This window comes from Sus scrofa, chromosome X (genome assembly GCF_000003025.6).
Source record: "Sus scrofa isolate TJ Tabasco breed Duroc chromosome X, Sscrofa11.1, whole genome shotgun sequence".
Taxonomy (NCBI): Eukaryota; Metazoa; Chordata; class Mammalia; order Artiodactyla; family Suidae; genus Sus; species Sus scrofa.
The window spans coordinates 32,260,646-32,288,406 of record NC_010461.5 but is presented as its reverse complement, the minus strand read 5'-3'; the positions used below and the strand labels follow the sequence as shown (position 1 = coordinate 32,288,406).

General features: G+C 34.8%; 1 protein-coding gene across 1 annotated transcript in view; it reads right to left on the bottom strand.

Annotated features, from left to right (window-relative positions):
* CFAP47 (cilia and flagella associated protein 47) overlaps positions 1-27,761 on the bottom strand; it is a 452,401-nt gene that overhangs the window by 43,137 nt on the left and 381,503 nt on the right. The window contains 4 exon segments of the mRNA XM_021080094.1: positions 655-826; positions 12,771-12,923; positions 16,554-16,648; positions 18,440-18,599. Of these exon segments, the coding sequence (XP_020935753.1) occupies positions 655-826; positions 12,771-12,923; positions 16,554-16,648; positions 18,440-18,599 (580 nt within the window).

The following is a 27,761-nucleotide window of genomic DNA, read 5'->3' as shown; positions in this document are numbered from 1 at the left end:
CAGGCTGTATTTTGTACTTTGTGTACTGTGATTCTGATCACTATCTCTGCATTAAGACATAAAGACACACTTGTTTCAGATGTGAACTATCACATAGTATTTGTAGATGCTCAGTATCAGTTGCCTAAAAAGTAAATATAAAGACACTGAATGAGGACAGACAATCAGTGCTTACTTTTCTCACTGATTCCAGTGTGATCCTCTTAAATTTTACTAACGGATATGCAGTGCCATGGTTTGGGATGGTAAAAGGGTAATGACAGCAATTTCGAAGGAGGGCATCATTTGTCAAACTGGTTCTAAGAAGTAGTATCAAAAAACAATACGCTGCCAATGTACAGAACCAAGTCAGTAATTTAAACATTTTCTTTCAGAGTAGATGACCCTCTTTTGCTAATAACATATCCTAATGACCTTGGGGAGGCCACAATTCCTAAAGAATATCTTGGATTTCTAATAATTAGGACTATTTTTTCACCAGAATACTTTTCATAGCTTAATAGCTAGAAAAAATCTAGCCTGAGATATTTACCTCAACAACATCAAGGAAGTAATGCAATCCAAATACAGAACGATGGAGAGAGAAAACAGTATCATTTAATTTAAAACATTAATAATATTGTTTAAAGAAAACAGGGGTAAAAGCAGGATTACCTCATTGGTTTCTTTGGTGCAAATACCAGACTGAAGGTCAATGCTATCCTTTCAGCCTTGTCATTATAAGATTTTTTGATCAAATATACAGCCAGGCAGGGTTCCAAAGTAGCCCTCGCAACTTCAGATTCAAATTGAATTTCATATTCAAATTCACGTTTCAAAGGTACATCTAAGAAAATAAAAATTAAAATACACTTTAATTCAATTAAATACTTATTTAATGAAAACCAATTCTAGGTCAGCACTAATCATTCATAGGTATTTAGAGGGAGGGAAAGAGTATATGCTATTTAGCTTTGAGTTCATAATACCCAGTGTATTACCAGGTATATAATAGCACTCAGTATGTTTCTGTTAAAAGACAACTAAAAGAATGAATATAAAAAAATAAATGTAACCACCATCCTTAAATCCTTAAAATTCAGATTTATAAAACAAGAAATAGCCAAGTGGAAACTAATAATCAATATTTACTATAAAATACAAATAATATATTCTCTATACAATAAATATATTAAAAGCCCAATAGACTTATAATTTGTAAAGAACGATTTGAGTTAAATTTAAACATTAAAACAGCACCCCAATCTATGAGGGCAGGATTTTCAAACTCCGATATATTTTGATAAAAGAGAGAGTTCTTCATGTTTTAGTCTTGGGATATCACAGACAATATGATCAACCACATTTTCTTAACTCGTAGGTTACCACAAGAAAGATATAGCAAGGTTTTGTTAGGTACATGTGAAAAATATCTTAAATTCAAGAGTGGCATATAGAAGAGAAGCAAAAATATCCATTATATTTATGTTCCACGTCCATGCAAGGAGCCGAGATTGCAAATCAAGAAGTTTGTTGCATAGAGATCATGGAAGAGAGGTCCCGGGAACCACGGCTTGACCTGGTCCCCAGGTGAGCTAATTTCTAAAGCCTGTCCTTAGTGTGCAAAGGCAAAAGTGATCCTTGGACTCACAGAACTGATGGCCACTTAAGCAATACTAACAGAAACCAGATCGTCTTTCAAAAGTAGCTGGTTATAATTCCTCTATAACTCTGAAAAATAGCTTGGCTGTCACAAGTCCAAGTCACATTTAACGATTACTCAGCAAACCTTATTAATGTAAAATAACTGACGGACCCATACCCTTATATTTCTTTTTTATTTTTCCATGTATAAAAATAAATCTCTGACTTCCTGAAATGGTACCATTCATCCTGTTGACAAAATCAGCAATTGATGTCCCTATCAATAACCATTCTTTTTTGTCGCAAAATCAATGTATTTACATTTAATCTGTCTATTTGTTCTGGGGATGGGATATGGAAATGTTCCATAGGAAGCCACACTTCATACAGAGAAGCAGCATTTAAGAATTTTAGTGTTTATTGGGAGAAAAAGTTTCACTGCATTCAAAAAACATTGTATTTTTCAAAGCAAATACTGTATGTAGTTGAGAGTTGCATCTGCTTCTGCTTAATTATTGAAGCGTTTATGGGAATGTCTGTGTTAGAATGAAGACAGGAAATGACAAGATAAATTAGTTTCAGAAGCATTGAACCTCCTATGGGGAATCTGTCACTAAGGATGTCATAATTCCAATCATAAGATCCAATGGTAGAAAATACAGATATGATTATTCACAAGGGGACAGGGATGAGGCCAGTAGGAACCACATTATTATTTTTCCAAACTAGACATATTCTCCCTTGTCTGTAACTCAGAAATATTGATATGAACACCTAAGGGAGAGGGACAGAATCAGGTTGAACAAAATCATAATAAATAGACATTCTATACTGTGTCTTAAAGCTAGAGGATCAGTCTCTGCATTTTATTTGAAAAGTCATATTATCAAGTTAAAACCATGCCTTTTGCTACGTTCCTAACTTGGAGAGTATCTGTATAGTACTTTTATGTGGATTGGGTTAACAAGAGCTAAGTGAGTGAGGCCAGTGTAAAATTAAGGATCATTCAATTATTGTATAAAATTAATTGTTCATGACAAACATAGCTCATAACTTTGAGAGAATAATTGCATACTTCTAAAAATATTTAAATAAATGTAGGTTCTCTTAAAATAGACTACAACAAAAAATTATAAGTAAACATTTCTTGGGACTACTGTAACAATTTTTTTGATATAGGAGGAAAATTCTGTCCTTTTTTAGAAAATCTTTAAAAAGACAATTGAATTCATGAAATTAATAGTCAGAATGAATATATATTTAATTTTGATTGCATTTTAACAGGTATTTAGATATTTAGTAACCTCTTTTTCTTCTATCTTACAATATATAATGGCTTGTAACAGGCTTGTCCTAAAGCTCTTCCCATTTTCAGTTATCTCCCATTCTCTGAAGTCTTTCATGAACTGCTCACTAAGGCCTGTAGATTTTGTCCCAATAAGACTTCCAAGCTATGACTAAACTCATGAATATGAGGCAGATGATTTTGTTTCCACAGCCAACGTCTAAACATACATTAAAAACGTAACATTTTTATCATTTATATTTTCATTTAACTATTCATTAAGTGAATAATAATTGAAAGCCTTCCTTCAAATGGCAAGTAAGGTTCTTGTCCTCATGGAGCTTATGAAAAACTGCCAATAAATTACCAATAATACCACCAGTTTTTAAATGACTACTGTGGGAGTTCCCATTGTGGCTTGGCAGGTTAAGAACCTGACATAGTGTCTGGGAGGATAGGGGTCTAATCGCAGGCCTCACTCAGTGAGTTAAGGACCCGGTATCACCACAAGCTGCAGTGCAGGTCACAGATGTGGCTTGGATCCACTGTTGCTGTGGCTGTGGCATAGGTCTCAGCTACAGCTCCAATTAAGTCTCTAGTCCGGGAACTTCCACATGCCACAGGTATAAAAAGAAAAAATAAAATTAAATATTAAAAAATAAATGACTATTGTGGATTTCCCGTCATGGCGCAGTGGTGAACAAATCCGGCTGGGAACCATGAGGTTGTGGGTTTGATCCCTGGCCTTGCTCAGTGGGTTAAGGATCTGGTGTTGCCGTAAGCTGTGGTGTAAGCTGCAGATGCGGCTTGGATCCTGCGTTGCTGTGGCTCTGGCGTAGGTCGGTGGCTACAGCTCCAATTAGACCCCTAGCCTGGGAACCTCCATATGTCATGGGAAGCGGCCCTAGAAAAGGCAAAAAGACAAAAAAAAAAAAAAAAAAAAAAAAAGACTATTGTGATAATGGCTATTGTGGAGAAGTAAAAGAGGCTATGAGAGCACAGGTCCTGAGAACTTGACTGCCAAGTTCCTGAGAAGGAGACCAATATATCAGAGTTGAAAAGCAATAAGGGTTACCTGGATGTAGAGAGAAAGAAAATGCCTCTTAGGAATCAGAATAGCATGGGGGAATTTTCCAAAGTGGAGATCAACTCAGCCCATTTGAGAAAGAACTCAAGGAGGTGGAGCAAAGGGAAGGGGAAGAACTTGTCAAGAGATGAAATGGGCAAAAGAGAAAAGACTGCAGGGTATGGTGTGGATTCGGGACTTTGAAGAATAACAATAGCCTACTGAATGTTATAAATATGGAAGTGATGTGCTCATTTAATGGTAAATTGAGCAAAAGGAGATTTGGAGAGAAGTTAAGGGAAATTTCTGCAATAATTCTAGCTACGTGTTGACTTGCACAAGGGTAAGAGGAAGATGGAGATTAAGCTCAAGTAATGAATGCCCTGTGATGTGTGAAGCGGGAGCTACGCGAGCAGTCATGACTGGTAACTCACATCATGAGTTTATCACTTTAGTACTGTACTCATACCCTTAATATACATACAAAATATCTAATCAGACAGGTTTCAGAGAATTGTAGAGTATGAGCAATCTATATCTATCTACCTATCTTCTACAGCCTCATAAAATAGTAATGGTAATAATCAAGAAAGTCATTATATTGAATGAGAGGGGTATGTTTCCATCCAAATATTATCCCTGCAAAACTATCATTCAACCCAATGCTTGTATCATCACGGTAATAAATCATGCAGTGGACACTATGATGGCTAACGGTGCTTGTTATTTGGGTGAATTTTCTCAGGACAATGACTAAATTTTATTCAGTGTGGAAGAATGTTAGTAATTTTTAAAAGGAGAACCCTTCATTAATACGAAAAATAATCCGAGTACTGAACTGTAACCCATTTATTTACAAAATATACTTTGAAATTATGTATTTTATACCATATACATTTTGATCTGTAAGAAATACATTTCACAGCAAACACAACCAAAGTGTCTCAATCATAGAGAAATGAATATCAATGTGCAGTGAATATTGTTATTCATATTCTTTCCCTAAATTTCTGTAGTTGTCTCTTCATTAATAATGAGCATCTACATTTGTCTGACAGACATAATCATACAAGGAATGAATGGAGTACAGAAGACAAATTTGAAACAGAATAAAGACATCAAGGTACTCAAAGAAGATAGAAGATACTGAATAAACTACCTAAAGTTATTTTCTTTCAACAGATAATGAAGACTGTACCATCTGCACACTCATTATTTTTACAAAATTATGTATCTTTTTGAAGGGGTATTTCACTTACATGTTTTATTTCACTTTCATAAGGATATTTAATTGACCAAACGTTTTTATTTACTTAAAATAACTTCGTGTTAGTCTTCTGATATGACTGCAAGTAAATGAAAATTAAAGGAAGAAAGTGGCCACATAGCCTAATGCTATTCTTACATGTGTTTTAAACAAGATACTAAAAAGATAAAGAAATTTTTTGTAACATATTTTATCTAAGCTTTTAGCAATTAGCATCCAGTTTCAGATTTTATCTAAGATTTAGGTACCATGTTTTTGTACTTTCTTTTTATTTTTTTATTTTAAATGCTTTTTATTTTTTCCATTATAGCTGGGTTACACTGTTCTGTCAATTTTCTACTGTACAGCAAGGCGGCCCAATCACACACACAGTCAATTTTCTGCTGTACAGCAAGGTGACCCAGTCATACACACATAAATATATACACACACACATATAATATACAAGTTGTATATATATATATATATATATATATACACACATATATATACAAGTTGTCTGATTTCAGATTTCACAACCTAGGATACCAGGCCAGTCAAGTGGCACAGTGCTGAGAAGATGCCATCAGCAGCATCTGATGGGAGTGTGCTGGCCCTCAGGGAAGAGCCCTGGGTCACTCAAACATTTAGATCCTGATCTGAAGAAGAGGAGCCAACAACAGAGATAGAGAGGGGATAACCAGGGATATGATAAATTAATAGGGATAGTCGTTAAAGCCCAAAGCAGACCATTCTTTATCTGGGTCAACTGGCAAATGGTGCTGATGAGTTGCGTAAGCTCAGAACACAAATCTGACCACTGGATTAGGTATAACGGTAAGGTTGACAGCCATGTCAAGGTTGGTCTTCTTAGAGTAGTTAGGACAGAAATCTTAATGGAGTGAGTTGAGCAGAGAAAGTAAAATGAAGAGAAGCAGAGGACAGGATCAAATCTGGAGCCCAATGCAGGGGCATTGGAAGACCAATGACAGGCTTCTCAGGAGCTATTTGTGATTACAGACCAAACCCAACGTGGGCGTTTACATTTGACATGCAAACAGCATGCAATAAGATGACTGGCCTTGGGTGAAATGAGACCAGTGTGATACATAAATCAGAAAATCAGACACAAAAAAACAATAGATTAATCAAGAAAAACAGCCTCAAGCTACAGAACACCTAGGAAATAAAAGGAAGAAGCATGAATCTGTTATGCAGTTAAACAGCAAAACTACACTCACAGAAAAAGTCCCATAAAGTTACTGAACTAATCACAGAGAGGCACAAAGAATGCATGGACCAGGGGTTAGTTCAGAAGAATAAAAACAATTACAAGGGAAATTCTGTCCACAGGGTATAATTTTTAGTCTTGTAGAAGTGACATTTCAAAATAGAATCTAAAACTACAAGTGTTATAATATCCCAGTAGGGCAACACCAATGGATTTAAATAGTACAGGTGCAAAAATCCAATATGTTGGAGAGATGTTCTTTGAATTCCTTGACAACAGTCTGTGTCTTGTTAATTTTGGCATCTCTGGGACTCTGCACAATACTTGGCTGCAAAGATGTTCCCTAGATTGTTGTTGAACAAAAAAATATATGAAAGTGATCAATCCTTGTTAACTCAACTGTGTGTGTGAGGACTCAGGGTGGAGAAAGAACAAAGAGCTTCTGGCATTTTCATTTAATGAAGTTTGATAGTTTTATTGGACTCCCAGGGAAAAGAGAAGATGAAGATAAAGGGAAAGAGGTGATAGGGGTCCTCATTTCCTACTCATCATGTTTACAGAGAGAGGTTTATTCACTCACAAGATGGAAAAGGTATAGGAGGAAAAAAATCTCGGCATCAGTCTGCCTCCTCCATCATGACTTGCCATCCAAGGAAAAGCAACATATCCGATCAGCGAATTTGGGTGAAGAAATGAAGCATGAGCAGATGAACAGACACTGCTCTTTCTTTCCTGATGTCTTGAATCCGGGATATACATTTTCTCTTCTTCATATGTAGATTGTTTATTCCTGCAAAGAGTCTGCAACTGGCTAGTGTGGGATAAAGGCAAACCGATTTTGATGGAAGGTATTAATAAGCCCAAATGAATCCATAGTACCAAGTCATTTTCCAGTTCGCCTTTATAATAAAGGTACATTTTGATATCCATCTGCCTTAACTCTACATCTACTTCTCAGTGGTTATAAACTCAGATGAAGGAATACAGAGTATAATTAATGATCACAACCTAAAGCCCCATCACAGTTCATGCCACACAGTGAAGTGCTTTAATTTCTACCATAAGGGATTTAAGAGACTATAGGAAGTACAAAATGGCATGAACAAGAGGACTCTTTGGAATCCTATTTAATGTGTTCAGTAAACCATAATTAAATGACACATATGGGTGAAAACAGCTGGTTCATCTTTGCATAAAGGTTGAAATAGTATTTAGACTTGTGACCAGACTTGTCCCTTTATAAAGAAATAGGTGAGAAGGGGTGAGCAGGGGTGAGCAGGGAGACTTACAGAAAATGTATGCAAGTTGGTTATATTTTTGGTATAAGGACAGTGAAAGGAATCCAGTTATTACCAGATGCTTTTAAGGAACTCAGACAAGAGAGAGGTCAACTGATTTATCAAATATTCAGAGAAAAGAGTTTAAGACAGAGAAAAACACTCAAGTTAAGAGGGGACTGAACAAACCTACTTCTATATAGCAAAACATGCTTTAGGACAGAAACATTCACAAATTAAAATGTCTTTAGCCAAAAAATAGATGAGCTTCTTGAGTTTGATGGTATTGAGCGGAGAAAAAGTTATTTTAGAGAGAGCAATGGGAAGGGATCTCAAAACCTGAAAACGTTCCTAATAGTTATTTTCAATATTAAGCATTAATATTTCCTCATGAAAAGTAACGAAACAGTGAAATACGAGCCCTATCAAAAGGTGTATTTTCAAGAGTTATTTGAGAGAGGCTGTTTTCCTAACATGCCTTTTAAGCCTCTCAAAATGATGTTGGCAGCTTCTTTATAGACCCTGCTTATCCAGGAAGAAGTGGATTTTTTCAGGTAATGAGATTTAATCAATTTCTATTATCAGAAGTATCATTATGTGTTTGCTTGCAACCTGACAAGAGTATACAATCTAAGCAATTTAAAGTAGCAAGAACATATTAAAATGACTGCTAGAAACAAGCATTTCTTTACCACCCTTTATACTTCATGTCATAGAAGAATCAACATTTTGCCTTCTACAAGATAGATTTCAAAGAAAAAGCAAAGCTTTAACATTAAATTATTAAAATTCACTGAAGTACAGCAGGATGACAAACAAAACAATGGTTTCACTTCAGAACAAAACTGGACATTCACTGCGGTATGGTTATTATAGGTCGGCTGCTTATTAAAACTATTTTCTATTTTAATAAAAAGTACTTTATCACTGGAAATTGATAGTTGTATTACACATTTACATTCTGAGGTTAATATACACTAATATTCTTATCCCTGATATGCATAAATATCAAAATTCTCCTTCAGTATTAGGTATTCGTTGAAGAAAAGAAAAACAACAGAATTTCATTAATTAAAGATTATATTTCCTATATTTGTCTAAAGCTACTGCATGATTCACTAAGGCAAAATCTGTATAAAACTTATAATAATGTTTTTGAGTTAAGTGGAAATGGTTTGCATCAGTTTGATTTCATTATTAATAGATAATTCTTTAAAATAGAGATTAACTGAGCAGGCTTACAATGGAAAATTTCCCTTTCCTCATATAAATTTATTTCACTTGTTACAAATTTAAGTAGTCTGGAATTAAGTTGGCATTTTGCAATTATAAAACTAAAGTTCAATCACAAAGAAAAATAACAAATATAATTAAAAATTAAATACCTCATTGTACAACTTAGTAACTGTATTACTATCTCCTTAACTTATATACTTATGCCATTAACAACTAGCCAGTAAATAAAAAGAATATAGTTAGCGTGATTTTTTTTTTTTGTAATTCCAAAGATCTTTTGAAATACACTGGGTACACATAACATAGACACTCATTTCATAATTCCATCTCCAGTTTATAAGATATTGCCTTCCAAATTACACAGTGAGAGTTCTGACATTTTTGTAATTCATTTAAGAAATATTTATTCTTTTCAGATCCTCTTCTTCATTTACTCTTGGAATGTCTATTTGTAAATAAGAGAACCCAGTTTGAATGAACTTTTTTTGGAAGACACCAAGGGTGTCCTGAAGTGAAAGGACTGACTGAGCATGACTAAGCCATGTGTACAGGCTGATGAGTAAGCAGAGGAAGGAGGCCTTCAAAGAGAGGAGAAAAAGAGGCCTGCAGAGAAAAGCAAAGAAAAACATACTCCCCAGCTCTACATACTGCAGCGTCAGCAAATGAAGGTAAACAGACTTTCTGTGGTCAGCCTACCAAAGATGTGTGGGAGGTGAAAGACTCACAAGTCCAACCTTTATTAGATGTCCAATCTGGCCAGGAGGACAGTAAATGACTGAGCACTGATAAGAAACATTTAGCTAACAGAGGTAGCTTCTACAAGAAAGCAGTGGAAGCTGGCAAGATGGTCAGAGCAGACTATTTCATAGATGGTCACCATGCTGGGAAAGTGGTTGGTAAATGTACAGAAGTGGCAAGTGATCCTACTGGGTTGAGTAAGTAATATGTGTTAACGACCTAGAGAAATAAGAAGCTGGAATGATAATAGGGGACGAATGGGCAAGTGTAATTCTGGATTATTTTATATAGATTGAATGGACTTGGAAAACAGACTTGTGGCTGCCTGATGGGAGAGGGAGGGAGTGGGAGGGATCGGGAGCTTGGGCTTATCAGACACAATTTAGAATAGATTTACAAGGAGATCCTGCTGAGTAGCATTGAGAACTATGTCTAGATACTCATGTTGCAATAGAACAAAGGGCGGGGAAAAAAAATGTAATGTATACATGTAAGGATAACTTGATCCCCTTGCTGTACAGTGGGAAAGTAAAAAAAAATAAAATATCTTAGGTAAAAAATGAGCAAATATCATTTCATATGAAATAGATATTTTTATGGGCGAAAAAGATGAATATGGGTAATTTTATGTTTCAAAGTAATATTCTATTTAGTCGGCAATGGGTAAACACTACTACTGATAAAAAGAGCAACAGGATCAAAAAGCGTAGGAAGTAAAATACAACAGGGTGTGATAATAAAGAGAAGGTGGAAACAACTCTTGTTTACCGAATGGCCACTCGGTATTGGGTATTATACTTTATGTTAGGGAGTGTCTTAGAAAGCTTTTCCTTCATAAAATTGTTTGATTCCTACAGGGTCTTAAAAGAAAAAGCAATTAGGTTAGGCCCGATCCCAATATGAATAGCTCAGAATCTAATTTTTTGTATCCAGGTTTTAAATCTAAAGTATTTTTTTTTAAGTTTTGAAAAAAATAGTCAAGCCTGGATTCATGTACCATTCCTTCCACTGCTGTGTTGCATGACCCTAGACAAGTGATTAAACTTTTTACTTAGATTCCTCATTTGTAAAGTAAAAATACAATGAGACTACGTGCTTCACAGGGTTTCTTTGATGATAAATCCTGTAATAATATAATACTTAAAGATAAACACTTAACACAGTTCTTGGAAGATAGTAAGTGTTCAACAAATAAACCGGCATGGATATCAATAAGGTTCTCATCTGGGTTTGGGGCATGGTAGAAGGCAAAGACAGAGTGATAATATCAGGTAAGTGGCAGAGGGAACAGGAGAAAGGGAGATGGTACTCAGTCCACAGTAACAGGGGCTGTGCAGAGCCAGCCAGTTAAACCTGGATCTCATCTCAGTAGGGGATTTGAGATGTTCACCTGAAACAGACTGGAACTCTTTCCTAGAGTGGGGGACACCAGTTTGATGCTAGGAGAGGGCTAGGAGTGGAAGGGAATTTTCAGGCTCAGAAAAATATTTGATGTATAATAGGTTCTCATTAAATACTTTTCGATGTATTGATGATAGTTTTTTTTTTCACTTCACAGTAAGTAAAAAACAGCAGACTGCTAATTGTCTCAATATTCACTTTCACCTTTTTCCTTATTTCATAAAAGAACATCCCCCAATTCTATCTGGGCATGCCAAGAGAGAGTGTTTGCCAGCCTCAGGTGTAGCTAGGTGTGCCCATGTGACTTGAGTTCTGACCAATGGGATACAGGTAGAAATGCTGTTTGCATCTCCAGATTATGACTTTAAAGGGAACCAGCTTGCTCTTCACTGCATATGTGATTGCACAATTGATCCTGCAGATGAGGACAACTCAGTGGATGGTTCTGAACCCCTGATAATCTCAAGGGCCATAGATGCTACACTCCCTAAACCCCCTACAAGTCCAGGCATCCATATGAAAGAGAAATATGCCAGCCTTGTTTGTCACTGTTATTTGGACTTGGTTAAAATAACTGGTTAAATTTCTAACATATTTTATCATTCAAGTACAGCTGGAAGCACGAGACAGTATATATCAAGTTTACTGTCTTCTAACCCCGTCTGAGTGGGACTGCGTTGAGTTGAGGGGCAGCTATCCATATTACTTCAGGAATTTCTTGAATTGTTTCAAATGAGCATTTATTACTTAGTAGAAATAGCCACTATTAAAAAAATTAAAAACTATTTTACTGTCTCCTGTATATCCACTCTATACTCTTGTATACTCTCATCTCTCTCTTCAGTTATATCGCATTTACATTCTCTTATCACTGAAATAATTAGATCAGACACAGAGATGATAATACTGACATCAAAGTTAACAACTACAGATATAAATGAGAAAGCTAGAGAAGAGATTTTGTTTCTTCAAGGAATTTCGTACTTAATTTTGTGGTCTATTTGCTTTGAAATCATATATAAATATAGCCTTCTCCTCTTGATTTTAATAACAAACCGCTATGGGAATTTCCTTTCAATGTGAAATAGAAGCACTCTACTTTAGTTCATCTGGAAGAGAGCTGAAAAATAAAGTTGCATTACTGAGATTTGATTTTGCGAGACCATCATATTAACTTTTTGATAAGTGCTGTTTAAGATTCTGAATGTCAGAGGGATTATTATGCAAAATATATTTGGGTATTATATATAATTTATGTCAATTTTTCTATTTCTTTAAGTAAAAAACATTTTATTCAAAGTTGTGCTTCTAAATTTGAGGCTGTAAGACATGGCTTCAATCATATTCCTTAAATCAGAGTAGAGGAACAAATTAAAGTTAAAGGAAAATGAAAACTACAGTTACTACAGTTTTTACTTTTCCCACAAAATCACAAGCTATTCTTATACATCCATTAATAACTATAATTATGGCCATTTTTGAAAAAAATCACCATGTAAAGAGAATAAACATAACTAACCCTTCTCTGGGCACTATTTTAATGATATTATAAATGGAAAATAAATGGGCATGGATTTTGATGCAGCTGAGTAACAGCAACCTGAAATTTAAGGAAAACGAGTTTTTATTTATTATAATTTTTATAACCATGACTATGGTTCACCTACCATCAATATCTTCATAGGAATTATATGATTTTCTTTTTGGAATCACTACAAAGTCTGTCACATCTACGATAGGATTCGGTCCAAAAAAATCACCAAACATTATGACTTCCACATTTTCTTCTATCCGCTTTCTGGACTGACATTTTATGACAACTACAGGAGAGAAATACTTCCAGTTAATTTGACTATTGGATTACAGGATCATTCCTGAGATAGAAAAAAAATGAATTATGTTATGAAAAATAAAAGTTCCTTCAGCATACTTTGACATGTCATTACATCTGATATTAACACACATGCACTCATTCAGCATCTAAATAAACAGACTTTTTTGAATCAACATGAATATTAAATAATATGTAAAAACAGCATGATAAAAGATAAATCTACAAGATACACATCAAAGTATGGAAAATTACATTAGGATGCAGAAATTTGATTCAGGGGCTGAATTTTTCAGTTATTTGTATACTCATTGCCATAAATACTAAACTTCACTTATATAATAATACCACAGCAAATACCTTCAAATAATTAAAAATAACTTCGTAATATTTATTTTATAATAAAACTTTTAAAATATTTCCTAAAAGTATTAGTTTATTTATATGCACCTTAAAATCTACTTAAGTTATATAAGATATTTTGATTTCTATTTGTGAATTGCTTTTAAATTTACAAAATGTGCCATTTAATACTTAAAAATAAAATTTTAAGGAATTAAATTTATATTAATATATAACTACATATTAATATAGTGTACAGCATTAAAACAAATTAATATGAAACTTTCTATATTTCTATATATATTAAATTCTGTTTTCTTTTATAAAGTACAGAAGTTGTTAATGAGAAACCAAGACAAAAAAAAAAAAGAAGAGTTCCCGTCATGGTGCAGTGGAAATGAATCTGACTAGGAACCATGAGGTGGCAGGTTCGATCCCTGGCCTCGCTCAGTTGGTTAAGGATCCAGCGTTTGCCGTGAGCTGTGGTGTAGATCGCAGATGCGGCTTGGATCCTCCGTTGCTGTGGCTCTGGCGTAGGCTGGCAGCTGTAGCTCCCTTTCAAACCCTAGCCTGGGAACCTCCATATGCCACAGATGCGGCCCTAAAAAGACAAAAAGACAAAAAAAAAAGTTGTTAGTGAGAAACCAAAATATTGTTTCTATTTGCAACTACTAATTATATGAAGGAACATTAATATATTGGCCTTAGTTCTATAATATTATGGGGTCATGTATACTAGAGTCCATATTTAAGAATATTATTTCTCTGAAATATAGTAAATGTTATATTTTCACCAGTTAAGATTCACGTAGGACATAAATTGAATGAGATAAAAAGGGAGTCATAATATTAAAAAAGCTTATGAAATGTGCTATACTATGCTCTTGTGGTATCAATACTACGAAGTTCATCTGAATTGCAAAACTAGATAATGTCATCAGATTTAAATGTGTTCACAATATATACTACATTTATAGTATAAAATATTTAAACTAAATTTATTTTTAATTCTAAAATTTACAGATAGATATTGAACATTTTAGACTAAGTATGTGAAATGTGCAATAAGGGTACAAAGTTGAATGTAAATTGAGAGGGTTAAAATGGCTGAGGAAAATGTACAAGCTTTTCTGGTTATAATTAGCTTCAGTCTTAAAGCATTAAATTGGAAATTAGGATGATCAAAGTTACATTTAATATCATGTCACTGGTCTTGTCCTATAAATCCTTAGGAAATTAGGGCCCTAGCAATTCCAGGATTACCAAGTCACAATGGATTCACATTCCATTGTCTTTACACTGTGACAGGCAGTAAAGTCCTTTTCCAATTATCTGCCCCAATGGACAGGAGCAGATAAGAATGCACAAAGTGAAAAGGTGGGACACAGAACAACAAAAGTACCCTGGGCTTGAGAATAACCTGGGTTATAGATACACAGAAAAGAACAGAAATGATAAACATTGATGGTGATACAGTTGAGCGGGGAAAGCAATAGGTTATTTCTGATATGTTCTTAAGAATGAAGAATGGACTGCAGAGAAAGTAAATAATACCTATTTATAAAATCATACCCGTTTGTTTCTCAAGGGCATTTGTAGAGAAAAATAATTACTAGAACAGATTTTAGACTTTTTATAAAATGATTTAATAACCAGTACACAATCTGTTCAGAACGATGCTGTTACTACTCGGCTGTGCTAATGTAACATAGGCTATTTAGAGAATTCACATTTAACTGTAAAATCTAATAATTACCAAGAGAAGTGATGTGAAAAATTGTCTATGTTTCTGGAGTATATTTAACTTTCTTTGAAGAAAACTGTGTAAGAAATTTATGTTTTTATTTTCTTACAGGCTTTGTTTTAGACTACAAAATTTGTGCTTTAAATCTTTAATCTGGGATAAAACAAACTGTCTGGAGTAGACAAGAGCAACACTGTTGTCAGTATTCCAATAGAGTAATGTCTAGGCTGTATTGCATCACTTTGATCAGAAGATTATTATAAATTTTAAACTGTTCAGCTCTATGGAAACTATACAAACAATGATGTTTTAGAAAGAAATTAAAAAAAAACATTTTGACATATTAGTGAAGCATTCTGAAGATAATTTAGTATATTTGGAATATTTATGTGTGGATAACTTTTTAATTTGAGTGAAAATACTTCAAGGCAAATGACACTTATTGTCAAAGGTACTGTTAGGTATGTGAAATTTTACTCCAGTTAAAATTAAACTACATAAGGAAATATATAATCTTGGCCTTCATTTATAAACAAACAGTGTATCTGGGGAAATGCGGTTATTCACAAGCAAAACTTATTTCTTTCTCTTCTTTCTAAGTGTAGTGACATAATTTATGTCAGTAGAAGACTAGCTCTTTTTCACTAGCAAAGACTGGTATTAGAAGGGGAAGGAAAATTCAAAATTTCAAGACTTCTTTCAGCTTATCTGTGTTGCTCAAGGAGAAGATAGAAAATTGATACCCCTTTGCTCTGAAATTTAGTGTTCCTTAGTTATGAACAACTATGCCTAGAGCCTGATAAGTGGCTGGGATACTAAATTTCACCCTATGGTTATCAAAAAGGAACTGTGCTTCTTAGGCTGACCCTGGGAAGAAAATGGAAAAATCCAAAGTATGAAGGAGAAGTGAGAAGAGTGTTAAGGAAAGAGAACATACAGAAACTTGAGAGGAGCCTGAAGTATGTGGAGAAAAAAAGAGGTCACTGAGAAAAAGAAAGGCATTTTAAGGGTAGGGATTTTATGTTGTATGTATGGTGGCAAAGCAAACCTCCCTGAAAATTTTAGTACATTGTGACTGGTTTGGGGAGAATACCATAAAAATTTTGTATCAGGGATAACTCATAGAGGAATCATTGTCCCCAAAGGATAGTTCTTGGATGAGTTACACAGAAGCTGAAATATGGCTATTAAATATGATCCAAGAACCCAAGTACCCGGGAATCTTATAGATCCAGCACAGGGCACTTCGTGCATCATAGAACATAGAATAAAAGGGTTGGAAGTTAATATTATTTGGATCTTAGTTGATTTGGAGGTTTCATCAACAGGAAGAGCAACAGGAAATGGGTATGGTTTTATGGAAAGATCATTGGACTTGAGACCAGATCAGTCCTAGCATTCCCATGAGGAGGGCTGGGTCACTTTACAACCTACTTTCTGTGGACCTTGGTTTTCTACTTGTACAAAGCAGAGATGGGATTAGAAGGCCTTTAAGATTCCTTAAAATCCTAGTATTCTCTAAGATATACCTACTTTCAGGATATAAAGGATGTGGTGCCTGTGGGAGTCCAACAATAGGGTGTATCCAGCGTATTTCTTGGACTTCTTCTCCCTCTAGTCCCAAAGCTCTAATTAAAAATTAAATTATTAACAGTGAAGAAAAACATAAATGCTTTCAAAATTAGCATAAAAGAACATATTTTTTATTAACCTAATGACATTTTAGCAAAGCTTGTGAATTTAAAATTGGCAGAGAGAAACTAAGTATGAAGTACAAAATATTTTCTGCAAATGTTGATTTTCCGAACATTTCAAACCAAACCCTGGTAAATTACCACAAAGAAAAATATAATACAACCGTCATGAGATGCAAGTTAAAACTGAGGAATGTTTTTCCCTACATTTAAAGGTTAGTATAGTCGGCCCTCTGCATCCATGGGTTCTGAAACTGCAGATTCCATCAACTGCAAATTGAAAATACTAAAAAAAATTCCAGAAAGTTCCCAAAAGTAAAAGTTATATTTGCTGCAGACTGGCAACTATTTATACAGCATTTACGTCATATTAGGTATTATAAGTAACATAGAGGTGATTTAAAGTATATTGAAGGATTGTATAGGTTATATGCAAATACTATGCCACTTTATATAATGGACTTGAGCAATCATGAATTTTGGTTATCTGTAGGGCTCCTAAAATAAATCCCCCATGGATATCAAAGGATGACTCTATTGGTATTTACTGATGTGATTAAACTGTGATTTATTAGAGGTAATACAGTGGAAAACTCTGTATAATATAATGTGTAATATAATTCAGGGGTTATATTCTAAACTGGGCAGGCAAAGCACAAAACACACACACACACAAATGCCATTAAGTACAGGATTTCAGAAAGTGATGAGGAATTTACTTTTGGAGAATACTCATTAAAAGAAAAAGGACATTTGTCAAATTATCCATAGTTAGTCCATCATTTACTATAGGAGGACAGCAATATCAGAAAATGTTTCTGATCTTTGTTGAAAACAGGCTTTTCTTATTAAAAATGGAACATAAGACACAACAGGTAGAACCACTTTCATAGGCATGTGACCTGTGCAAAAGCACGGGAACTCCCCACTTGGAATTGCTCATGTTTTTTTAAATGTCTTAAAATTCTTAATACTTTTTGAAGGAGGGTCTCCTCATTTTCATTTTACACAAATCATGTTGGCAGTCCTGACTGCAGGAGTGGTGAAAAGCATGAGAGAATATCCCCTAATGGACCTACAGGAAAGAATTTTCTGAATGTGGAGAAGAAATATGCATACATAGGGCAAAATAAGAATTTCTTTCAAACTAATATTTCTAGACCATTATTTAATCAAACTATAAAAACAGAGAAAAAATTCAAAATTCTGCATCATTACTAGAGTCTGCTTAAATTTAAGCTAAGCAAAAAAGGTAAAAGTAATATGCATTCTGGCAATGATTCAGCATGCCCTGGTCATGGCAATTATTCCATAAGGATGTCATACACCTGGCACAGTGCCATCCCCTCGCTGAAGGCCAGCATTTAAGTCCTATATTTTGCCCAGACAAGATGTTCCGGGTTGCTCTCTAGATATAGACTATGTATTGTCTTAGTAGTAATTTTCCCAGTCAAAAAGGAGTCCCTTTGCATGTATCTGACTGTGATTCATTGATACGATACTTTAGATTGACTTGTTTGTCACTCTAAACTTCAAATCAGCAATGATATATACCAACCTCACATAACAAATGTATTTTCCTCCTCTGACCATATAAATTTCAACAGTTCAGAGAACTTAACCTCATGAACTTTATTTACATTGCATAACTTATCAAAGCAGCCGATCACATCAACGTCAGTCTAAATGAAATCATGTTCTTTCAATGTCCTATTTAAATGTTACCTTTTCAACTCTGGGTGCAAGTCATTAAAATTGTCAATAAACCAATTTTCTCCATTTGCCTTCCTCATTTGAATAATGACCATTGTTTTTTGTAATTTCATAACTTGGGGCATAAATAACACCTGAATATCTAGATTTCCTTTAGGAGGCAATGCAATTCCTGTGAAAAACACAAAAAAAATAATTTTTAATGTGGTAAACACTTTCAGAATATAATTTTAACAACAGAAAGTAATCTCTACTTTACTGATTATATAAATTTGTCAAAATCACTCTTGAACCCAAAGACACATGATGCTAAATTATAAGTGTGGTTCACTAATTTTCCATCAATCTTATTAAAAACACATTTTATCCTGAGGCAAGAAAGTTCTCCTAAAAAGGCTGGACAGGTTGAGGAAATGTTGATAGTAATGACTTGAGCTTCCCAGAGTGATAGAAGAACCACAAAACCCATGAGTCTTTTAAAATCTTACCACATTTTGCATAAGACAAAGTACAGCAATTTTTGAACTTTTAATTTGCCTGTGATATTTTTCTAGACCATAATAGCTCCAGGTGTTCCCATGGAGCCCCAGAATTGCTACCAGTAAACCATTCTTTAACTTATCCATGAAGGAAGCTACAACTTATTTGTGAAAGAAAGGGGCATCCACTCCAGGTTGCAAAAATCAGAAGACAGAAAAAGTGACACACTTTCTTGTGTTCTAATGGATTGGAATTTTTCAGTCAATACCACCTGCAAAAAAGAACTCATTAGACATGGAGTTTTCTAAGCCCTAACTACAGAGATTCTGATTTATTCAGTCTGGGCTGGGGCCCCAAAGCTGCATGTTTAAGTAACACCTCGTAAGATCCAGAAGCAGATGGTTATGAGACCAATTCTTGGAAAAAGCCCCTCTACTACCTATTAGATAATTATTGAGAGGCTGGAAGAGTAATGAACTTCTGTCCATTCATAACAGTGAAGGTTTGCAAGAGTCTCCCTTTATTTTAAAGAATAACACTATCTCTTTACATGAAAATAAGGGATTATTGACTATATCGGTTTTTAAAATCCTTTGTTATAAGACAGATCATATTCAAAGCCACTTTGTTTCAGATGAGAACAGTGAACTAAACTATTAACAACATCAAGAAAGAAAATAGAAAATGGCCCCTCTGTAAAATATCCTAACTTAAAATTCTTACAACTTTTAAAATTTTAAATTTTATTTCTTTAGGAAATGAAAAGGTATCAAGGTGTATTATCATATTAACAATAACTAATAGGAGTTCCTGTCGTGGCGCAGTGGTTAACGAATCTGACGAGGAACCATGAGGGTGCAGGTTCGATCCCTGGCCTTGCTCAGTGGGTTAAGGATCCAGTGTTGCCATGAGCTGCGGTGTAGGTTGCAGACACGGCTTGGATCCCGTGTTGCTGTGGCTCTGGTGTAGGCTGGTGGCTACAGCTTCGATTAGCCTGGGAACCTCCATATGCTGTGGGAGCGGCCCTAGAAAAGGCAAAAAGACAAAAAGACCAAAAAAAAAATTAATATGATTACTAGTGAATATTTACTGACTACTGACTATATGCCAGGCTCTGTGCTAAGTATTTTTCACACATGTCTCATTTCATTCTTAAAAAAAACACCATAAATAAGTGATACTATGTTTCTCATTTTAGAGATGGAGATATTGAGACAATTTGGCTAAATAACCTTCCCAAAGTCCGAATGAAAGATTGTGCTATTTACTAAGATATCTGAACAATTTCTGTCATCTTCAACTTTGTGTCTATGAGTTCTGTATTTTCCATGAATCACTGCATTCATATGAATAAAAACAGCAAGAGTCAAAATAAGATAGGATAAAGAGCTGGAATAAAAGCAGCAGAGCTGAGTGAAATAAACCAGACATACATCCCTAAGCAAGTCAAGTTTAGAAATTATCATGGATCCTTACAAAAGTAGATTACCACTAAAAACAGATTATATTATGACTAAAAATAAACCCAGTCATTTAGATGGTGTAAGAAGTCAAGACAAAGACACAACAGGTGACTTCATGGAGTTCCCTGGTGGCTCAGTGGGTTAAGGATCCGGAGTCACTGCTGTGGCTCTGATTACCACTATGGTAAGGGTTCAATCCTTAGGCCAAAAATAAATAAATAAATAAATAAATAAATAAATGTAGTTCATTGCTAACACCAAGCTTTCTTACAATGTTTGAAATGAAACATAATACTATAACAAAGAAGACCATTTAATTAAAAATCTAGTAAGCTATTTGTGCTGTAAATTTTTATCAGTCTACAGGTAGAACTATGGTTCCTTACTGAATTTACCACACATTTCTTTATTATTATATGATTGAATAGTAAGAATCACTGTGATATTAATAAGCTTCCAAGAAACCATTGAAGCCTAACATTGCAAAGAACTTTGACAATTTATCAAATTCATTTCATATCTCACAAATGAGTTTTATTTCCTGTGGTTTCCCTATTGTCCTTTGCAACACTTAGTAGAGACAGGATAGCCATCTTCACTTCTATCTTATCAAGAATCTATTCATGGTTTCTTCTAATACCTATATGCTTTCATCCTTATAGTTAGATATTCACTGCATTTGTAATTTATCCATATCGGAGGAATCAAGAATGTATCATTTTTCCGGCGTTGCCATGAGCTGTGGTGCAGGTCACAGACATGGCTCAGATCTGGCGTTGCTGTGGCTCTGGCATAGGCTGGCGGCTACAGCTCCGATTAGACCCCTAGCCTGGGAACCTCCATATGCAGGGAGCGCCCTTAGAAAAGGCAAAAAGAGGAGTTCCCGTTGTGGTGCAGTGGTTAACGAATCCGACTAGGAACCATGAGGTTGCAGGTTCGATCTCTGCCCTTGCTCAGTGGGTTAACGATCCAGCATTGCCGTGAGCTATGGTGTAGGTCGCAGACGTGGCTTGGATCCCGAGTTGCTGTGGCTCTGGGGTAGGCTGGTGGCTACAGCTCCGATTCGACCCCTAGCCTGGGAACCTCCATATGCCGTGGGAGCGGCCCAAGAAATGGCAAAAAGACCAAAAAAAAAAAAAAAAAGTATTCAATTTTGTTGATATCCTACATGAGGCCAGTTTTCCAAAAAACACTTATTTAAATGTTCAATGATTTGAAATGCCACCTTCATGGCATTTCCATATATATTTTGGTCTTTTTCTGGATTCCCAAGAGCTCGTTGGTCTTTCTCTTCATGTGTAAGTACTGTATTGTTTTAATTATAGATGCTTTATTTTCCACCAGGACTAACTGCTTCCTCCTCCAGCTCATTTTTTAAAAGAACTTTTCTAAATTTGGAAAGAAGGGGATGGGCTGGCATTCAGTACTTTCAATGGGATCACCTTGACTTTATATTTTAGGGATAACTGACATTTTTGTCCATTCACGATCTATTCAAGAACAAGAATATGGCTTTCATTTTTCTCATTTGAGTGTTATACTAGGTGCTTTTAGGTTCTTGGAATTCAGTCTTAGTTTTCAGTGTTGCTAGAGGCTTATTTCAACATCTTCTTATGTGTTTACAAGGAATCTGGGAGTAACTTTATCAGTTGTTTCTGTCTTCTGACTGGGAAATCTAGCTAGTATGATTACTATATTCACTAGGTTAAATCAACAATTAAAGTATATTCTAAATTCAAAATATTTTCTAAGCTTATTGTTTTCTGTTTTACCCTATTTCCATTCAGTTATTGTACCAACTACAGATATATTTATTTTTTCTATTACAGTTACCATTCTAGAGTTCAAAATCCTAGTAAGCATATGAGGGGAAATATAGACATTTTACTTTACATAACTTATTTTATGTACTTACACATTTTATGAAAGAGGTATATATTATTTACAGAATTTTTGAAACCCTGATAATATGTCATGTCTGAGAAATATTAAAAAGAAAAGCACTCAGTGATGATGATGATGATTATTATTATTATTATTACTATTACTGTTTTGCTTTTGAAATCTGCTATGGCCTAGATACACTTAGCATGCAAATTATATTCAGTGTTATTTTAAAACTATTTTGATTTTTCTTTTGATTAAAGGTATTAGACATATTTATATACTGATCTCCAATTGGAAATACAGAAGTTGTACAATGCTTTAATGGCCATGAGGTTTCTCGACTTCTTAGAAGAAAATCTTCCGAAGAGTATAAAGTGAATATAATCCTCATTTTACTAATGAAAGTATTTCATCTTGAGAGATTAATTTTAATCACTTTAGTAGTATTATACTACTATTCTCTACAGCATAATTTCTAATATTTGGCATGGAATTAGAGATAGCCCATGTAGGAAATCAAAGAGATACTAAGAAACATAGTAGCACTCTAAGTTATGCTACTATTTTTGTTACAGTGGTTTCTTTTGTTGTTTATTTTTACTTCTGTCAAATGTCTCTTTTTTATGAAGGATAGTTAGTTTACAATATTGTGTTAGTTTCAGGTGTACAGCAAAGTGATCTGCTTCTACATATATATGTATATATGTATATTCTTCTTTTTAAATTTCATTCCATTATAGTTTATTATAAGGTATTGAATATAGTTCCCTGTACTATACAGTGGATCCTTGTGATTTATCTATTTTATATATAGTAGTTTGCACCTGCTAATCCCAAACTCCTAATTTATCCCCTATCTCTTTCTCATTTGGCAACCACAAATTTGTTTCCTATGTCTGGTGAGTCTGTTTCTGTTATGCAAATAAATTCATTTTGTAGTATTTTTTTAGATTCCACATATAGGTGATATGTAATATTTGTCTTTCTCTAACTTACTTCACTTAGTATGATAATCTCTAGGTCCATCCATGTTGCTGCTATAGTGGTTTATTTTATTTCATTGGCCATGCCCATGGCATGTGAAAGCTCCCGGTCCAGGGATTGAACTTGTGCCACAGAAGTGACCTGAGACACTGCAGAGACAATCTGTATCCTAAGCCCAATGGGCTGTAAGGGAACTCCATACAGTGGTTTATTTTAAATAAGAATGTAAGTTTTAATTTTAAAACATCAGGTCATCAAGAACATGAGTTTTCATCAACCATTTTCACACATGAAATCTGTGCACCTTCTATTTGAATATATTTTCAGTAACTGATTTAATAATCTTTAAATTATCATGAAAAAATAGAACAGAATTGTTAATATGGTAGTTTGGAGAAGAGTCCTTTCACTGGCTCTTTAGAGATATTATGTCCCAATTCCCAATTCATATGTTGAAGCCCTAATTGCCAGGATCTCAAATATGATTGTATTTGAAGATGGGGCAGTTAAAGAGGTGGTTAACTTAAAATAAGACTGTTAGGATGGGCTTTAACCCATCATGACCTGTGTCCTTATAAGAAGAGGTCCTTTGAAGACCGTGTGAAGACACAGTGAGAAGGAAGCCATCTCCAAGCCAAGGAGAGATACCTCAGAAGAAATCAAACTTCTTGGCCCCTTGATTTTGAACTTCTAGCCCCCAGAACTGTGAAAAAAAAAAAATCTATTTTAAGCTACCAGACCAGTATTTTGTTACTGCAGCCTTAGCAAACTAATCCATGAAATTATCTTTCCTTCTATGTTATTTCAGAGGCTGAGGCATGGGATATGCATTGACCTTGTTTACAGAATTTCTAATTCCAGGCCCTCAAATCATAGGGCACATAGAGAAACTTGACTGTGATTGCCATTCAGCTGCCATGATCATGGAAAAGCTAGGGATGAAACATTCTTCTCTTCCCACCTGTACCTCATTGACTGAGATGCATGTATCAAATGGGGACATCTACTGAATGGCAAGAGGGACATTTCAGTTATGGAACTTTCCTCATGAAGGATTAGAGTCTGGTGTTGCTTTACTTGTCCATCTTTTATAGAGCTAGCGAATGTCTGAGATTTAATAAAGAAGTTGGTGAAAGAAGATACCATTAAAAGGACTGGTGTAGAACAGGTGAGCACTAAGTGTGAGGTCACAGTTACTCATATAGGTCACTGGGGAAAAAACACAAGTCCATGCTTCTTAGAAAAGATGTTCAGTTTGGGACACAAAATGCTTTTAAAGTAGATTTGGGGGGTAGGTTATTCAACACAAATATGAATGCTAGGGTAAATTTTACACCATGAGCTAAACACCTGAAAGTTAGAGTTTTATGTTAGCTTTTTTAAAAAAGGTAAAAACACATTAGTAAACGTAAAAACAAAATAATACTTAAAGAAAATACTGATTCCAATGTAAGTGTTTCATTGCTGGCTCAAAATGAGCAAAAAAAAAAAAAAAAAAAAAAAAAAAGCCACTATCAGATCCTCCTGACCAGAGTCACGGTGAAGGGATGAGTTTTCTGTTTCTGAAGGCCATCGGGCACATGCTGAATAACCACTGACAATGATGACAGAAGGGTTTTGAGCTTTACATAAGTATGTAGACTATCTTAAGGTGCCTTCCAGTCCTAATAGTCTATGATGACACTTTTCCCTGTAAATAGAAAAGATAACTAAAATTTAAAGAATTAATGTCAGGAAATTGAATATTTTGGTGGAAAGTAATTTTAATTTCAAGTAAAGTTATCCACAGAGAATTTTAAGATAAAATACTGTCTACTACTACTGCTACTAAAACTAATATCCCTTACTGATCAACTATCATGTCTTCCTTGTTCTCTGCACTGCTAAGTAGTGTGTGTGTGTGTGTGTGTGTAAAATCTGTCTCTTCACCTGCAAGAGTACTCTATGATATAATGCAGAGCATTTGAGATTTAGAAGTTTAAATCTATGCTCTGATATTCATTAGTTCCGGGAAACTGGGAAAGTTATTTACATTTCTAAGTGAGATTTTTCTCCTATTAAAAAGGATGCTTCAAAAGTATTCTACCTCAGTAGACTGAAGGAGACTAAAGCTAGATTAGCTTGGGTTCAAAAGATAATGGTATATAAGGAGTCAGAGCACCAAGTATAGACAACTTTTCAAGTTGTTTTGCCATAAAGAGGGATCAGAGAAATGGGATAGTACCTGCCAGGGGTCAGGGGTAAAGAGAGCCAGGTCTTTTAACATTCAGAGCTATTACTGTGTGTATACTACGCTGACAGGCATAATCCCAGAAGAATTAGTACAGAGAAGACAGAGGGAAGAACTGGAGAGCTCCACATAGTTGAGTAGGCCTAGGATACAGTAAACAAGTAGAGGGCTGGCCATAAGAGCACAGAGAACTTTTCTAATGTAATGGAAGGGGAGGCAAGGCACATGAGTGAAAATACAATTAGGCTGGTTGATGTGATGGAAGAACCAGACAATGAGACTGTGATTTGACTCTATATTCTTAATGAAATAGGAACAATGTATATCAGATAAGAGAAGAGGAGGAAATGCTGGATGTCAGCAGCAGTCATCAGGTTTCAATTCATTGTAGGAAATTTTAATATAGTAAATTTTACTAAAGGAAAACCATGTCTCATCAAAAGTTCATTATTCACTCACAATTTACTTATTTCTCTAGCTCCCTTCCTATCTCTCCACCTCTATGCCCATCAACCATTCTACCTGTTGTAAAAGGCCCCAATTCTATAAATCCTAAGCAGACATTATTAGTCCTCTCCCTGCTAGAATGTTTAACTGTATTTCTGAAACTAAGAAAATTACATAAAGGGGTAAAAAATAGAAATGGTACTATGTGTCTTGGTACCATTTTATAAGTACCTTATAAAGGATTTTAATAAGTCCAATTTTTATTCTCTTCATAGAAATATTCTAGTGGTAAAAGTAGGTCTAAATTTCAGGTTATAGATGTTATTCTGAAGGGCAGGCATCCAAGCATCTTTGCATAACAAAAGCTACAGCTCTTTGTTTTACAATAAAATCAGTAGCTTCACTGACTAGCTAAGAAATCCACCTGCTCTATGCTGAAAAATCATAATTACAAATCAGTGTGATTGGAATCTGAAGTCATTTGTGTGGAAAATTGGTCATTTGACATAATAGAAAGGGAAATTTTACAAAAGATGTCAAATTATGCTCAGCTGCCAACCTAATTTAATAAACATTTATGACAATTATCTGGAGACTTGGGCATGCTTTATGTCAGGCAGCAGCACATAGTAAATGTCACTAAACACTGAGTTCTTGAAGACCTTTTCCAATTCACAAATAGTAACATTTAATTCCAAAAACATATTATTTTTGCAAATAACATTTTTATTATTGATTGCCAAACTGTATGATATAGGTTATAGAAAAATAATTAATATGAGACAAAGCAATTCTCTCTTGTAAGGAAAAAAAATACTTAACCTCTTTTCTAGATGCTTATTTAGCTCTGATTATTAGCAATCACACAAAGAGTAATGATATATATTTTATCTTTTAAAAAGGATATATTATAGATACCAAACACAGCATATATCTTTTATCTTTCTGATTATTCTCTTATTATACTATGATATAATCCTTGTCCATTACACAAATATTTGAGACAATTATAAACATATAGTTTTAAGAAATTAAAGTACCCTTTGCTAGTTATTTCCCATGGTAACATCTTGTAGAACTATAATACAAAATCCAAAATGTTACACTGAAACAGTGAAGATGTAGAAGGTGCATTACCATAAAGATCCCTCTGGTTAACCTTCTATAGATATCCCCACCCAACCTCCACTCTAGCCCTGAATCATTATACCACTATTCCACATTGCTATAATTTGGTCATATCAAGAATGTAGCATTTTTTTTTTAAATTATTTTGCTTTTTTAGGGCCGCACCCATGGCATATGGAGGTTCCCAGGCTGGGGGTCTAATTGGAACTGTAGCTGCCGGCCTAAGCCACAGCCACAGCAGCGCCAGATCCAAGCCGCTTCTGCAACCTACACCACAGCTCATGGCAACGCCAGATCCTTAACTTAGTGAGCAAGGCCAGGAATTGAACCTGCAACCTCATGGTTCCTACTCGGATTCAATTCCACTACACCATGATAGGAACTCCAAGAATATAGTATATAGGAGTTGCCATTGTGGATCAATGGTAACAAACCTGACTAGTATCCATGAGAACGGGGTTCTATCCCTGGCCTTGCTTAGTGGGTTAAGGATCTGGCATTGCTGTGAATTGCAGTGTTGGTCGCTGATGCAGCTCATAACTGGTGTTGCTTGTGGCTATGACATAAGCTGGCAGCTATAGCTCTGATTTGACCCCTAGCCTATGAACTTTCATATGCTGCAGGTGCAGCCCTAAAAAATAAAATAAATAAATAAATAAATAAAAATTTTAAAAAAGAGAATATAGTATATAAATTTATGGGATTGGCTTTTCCA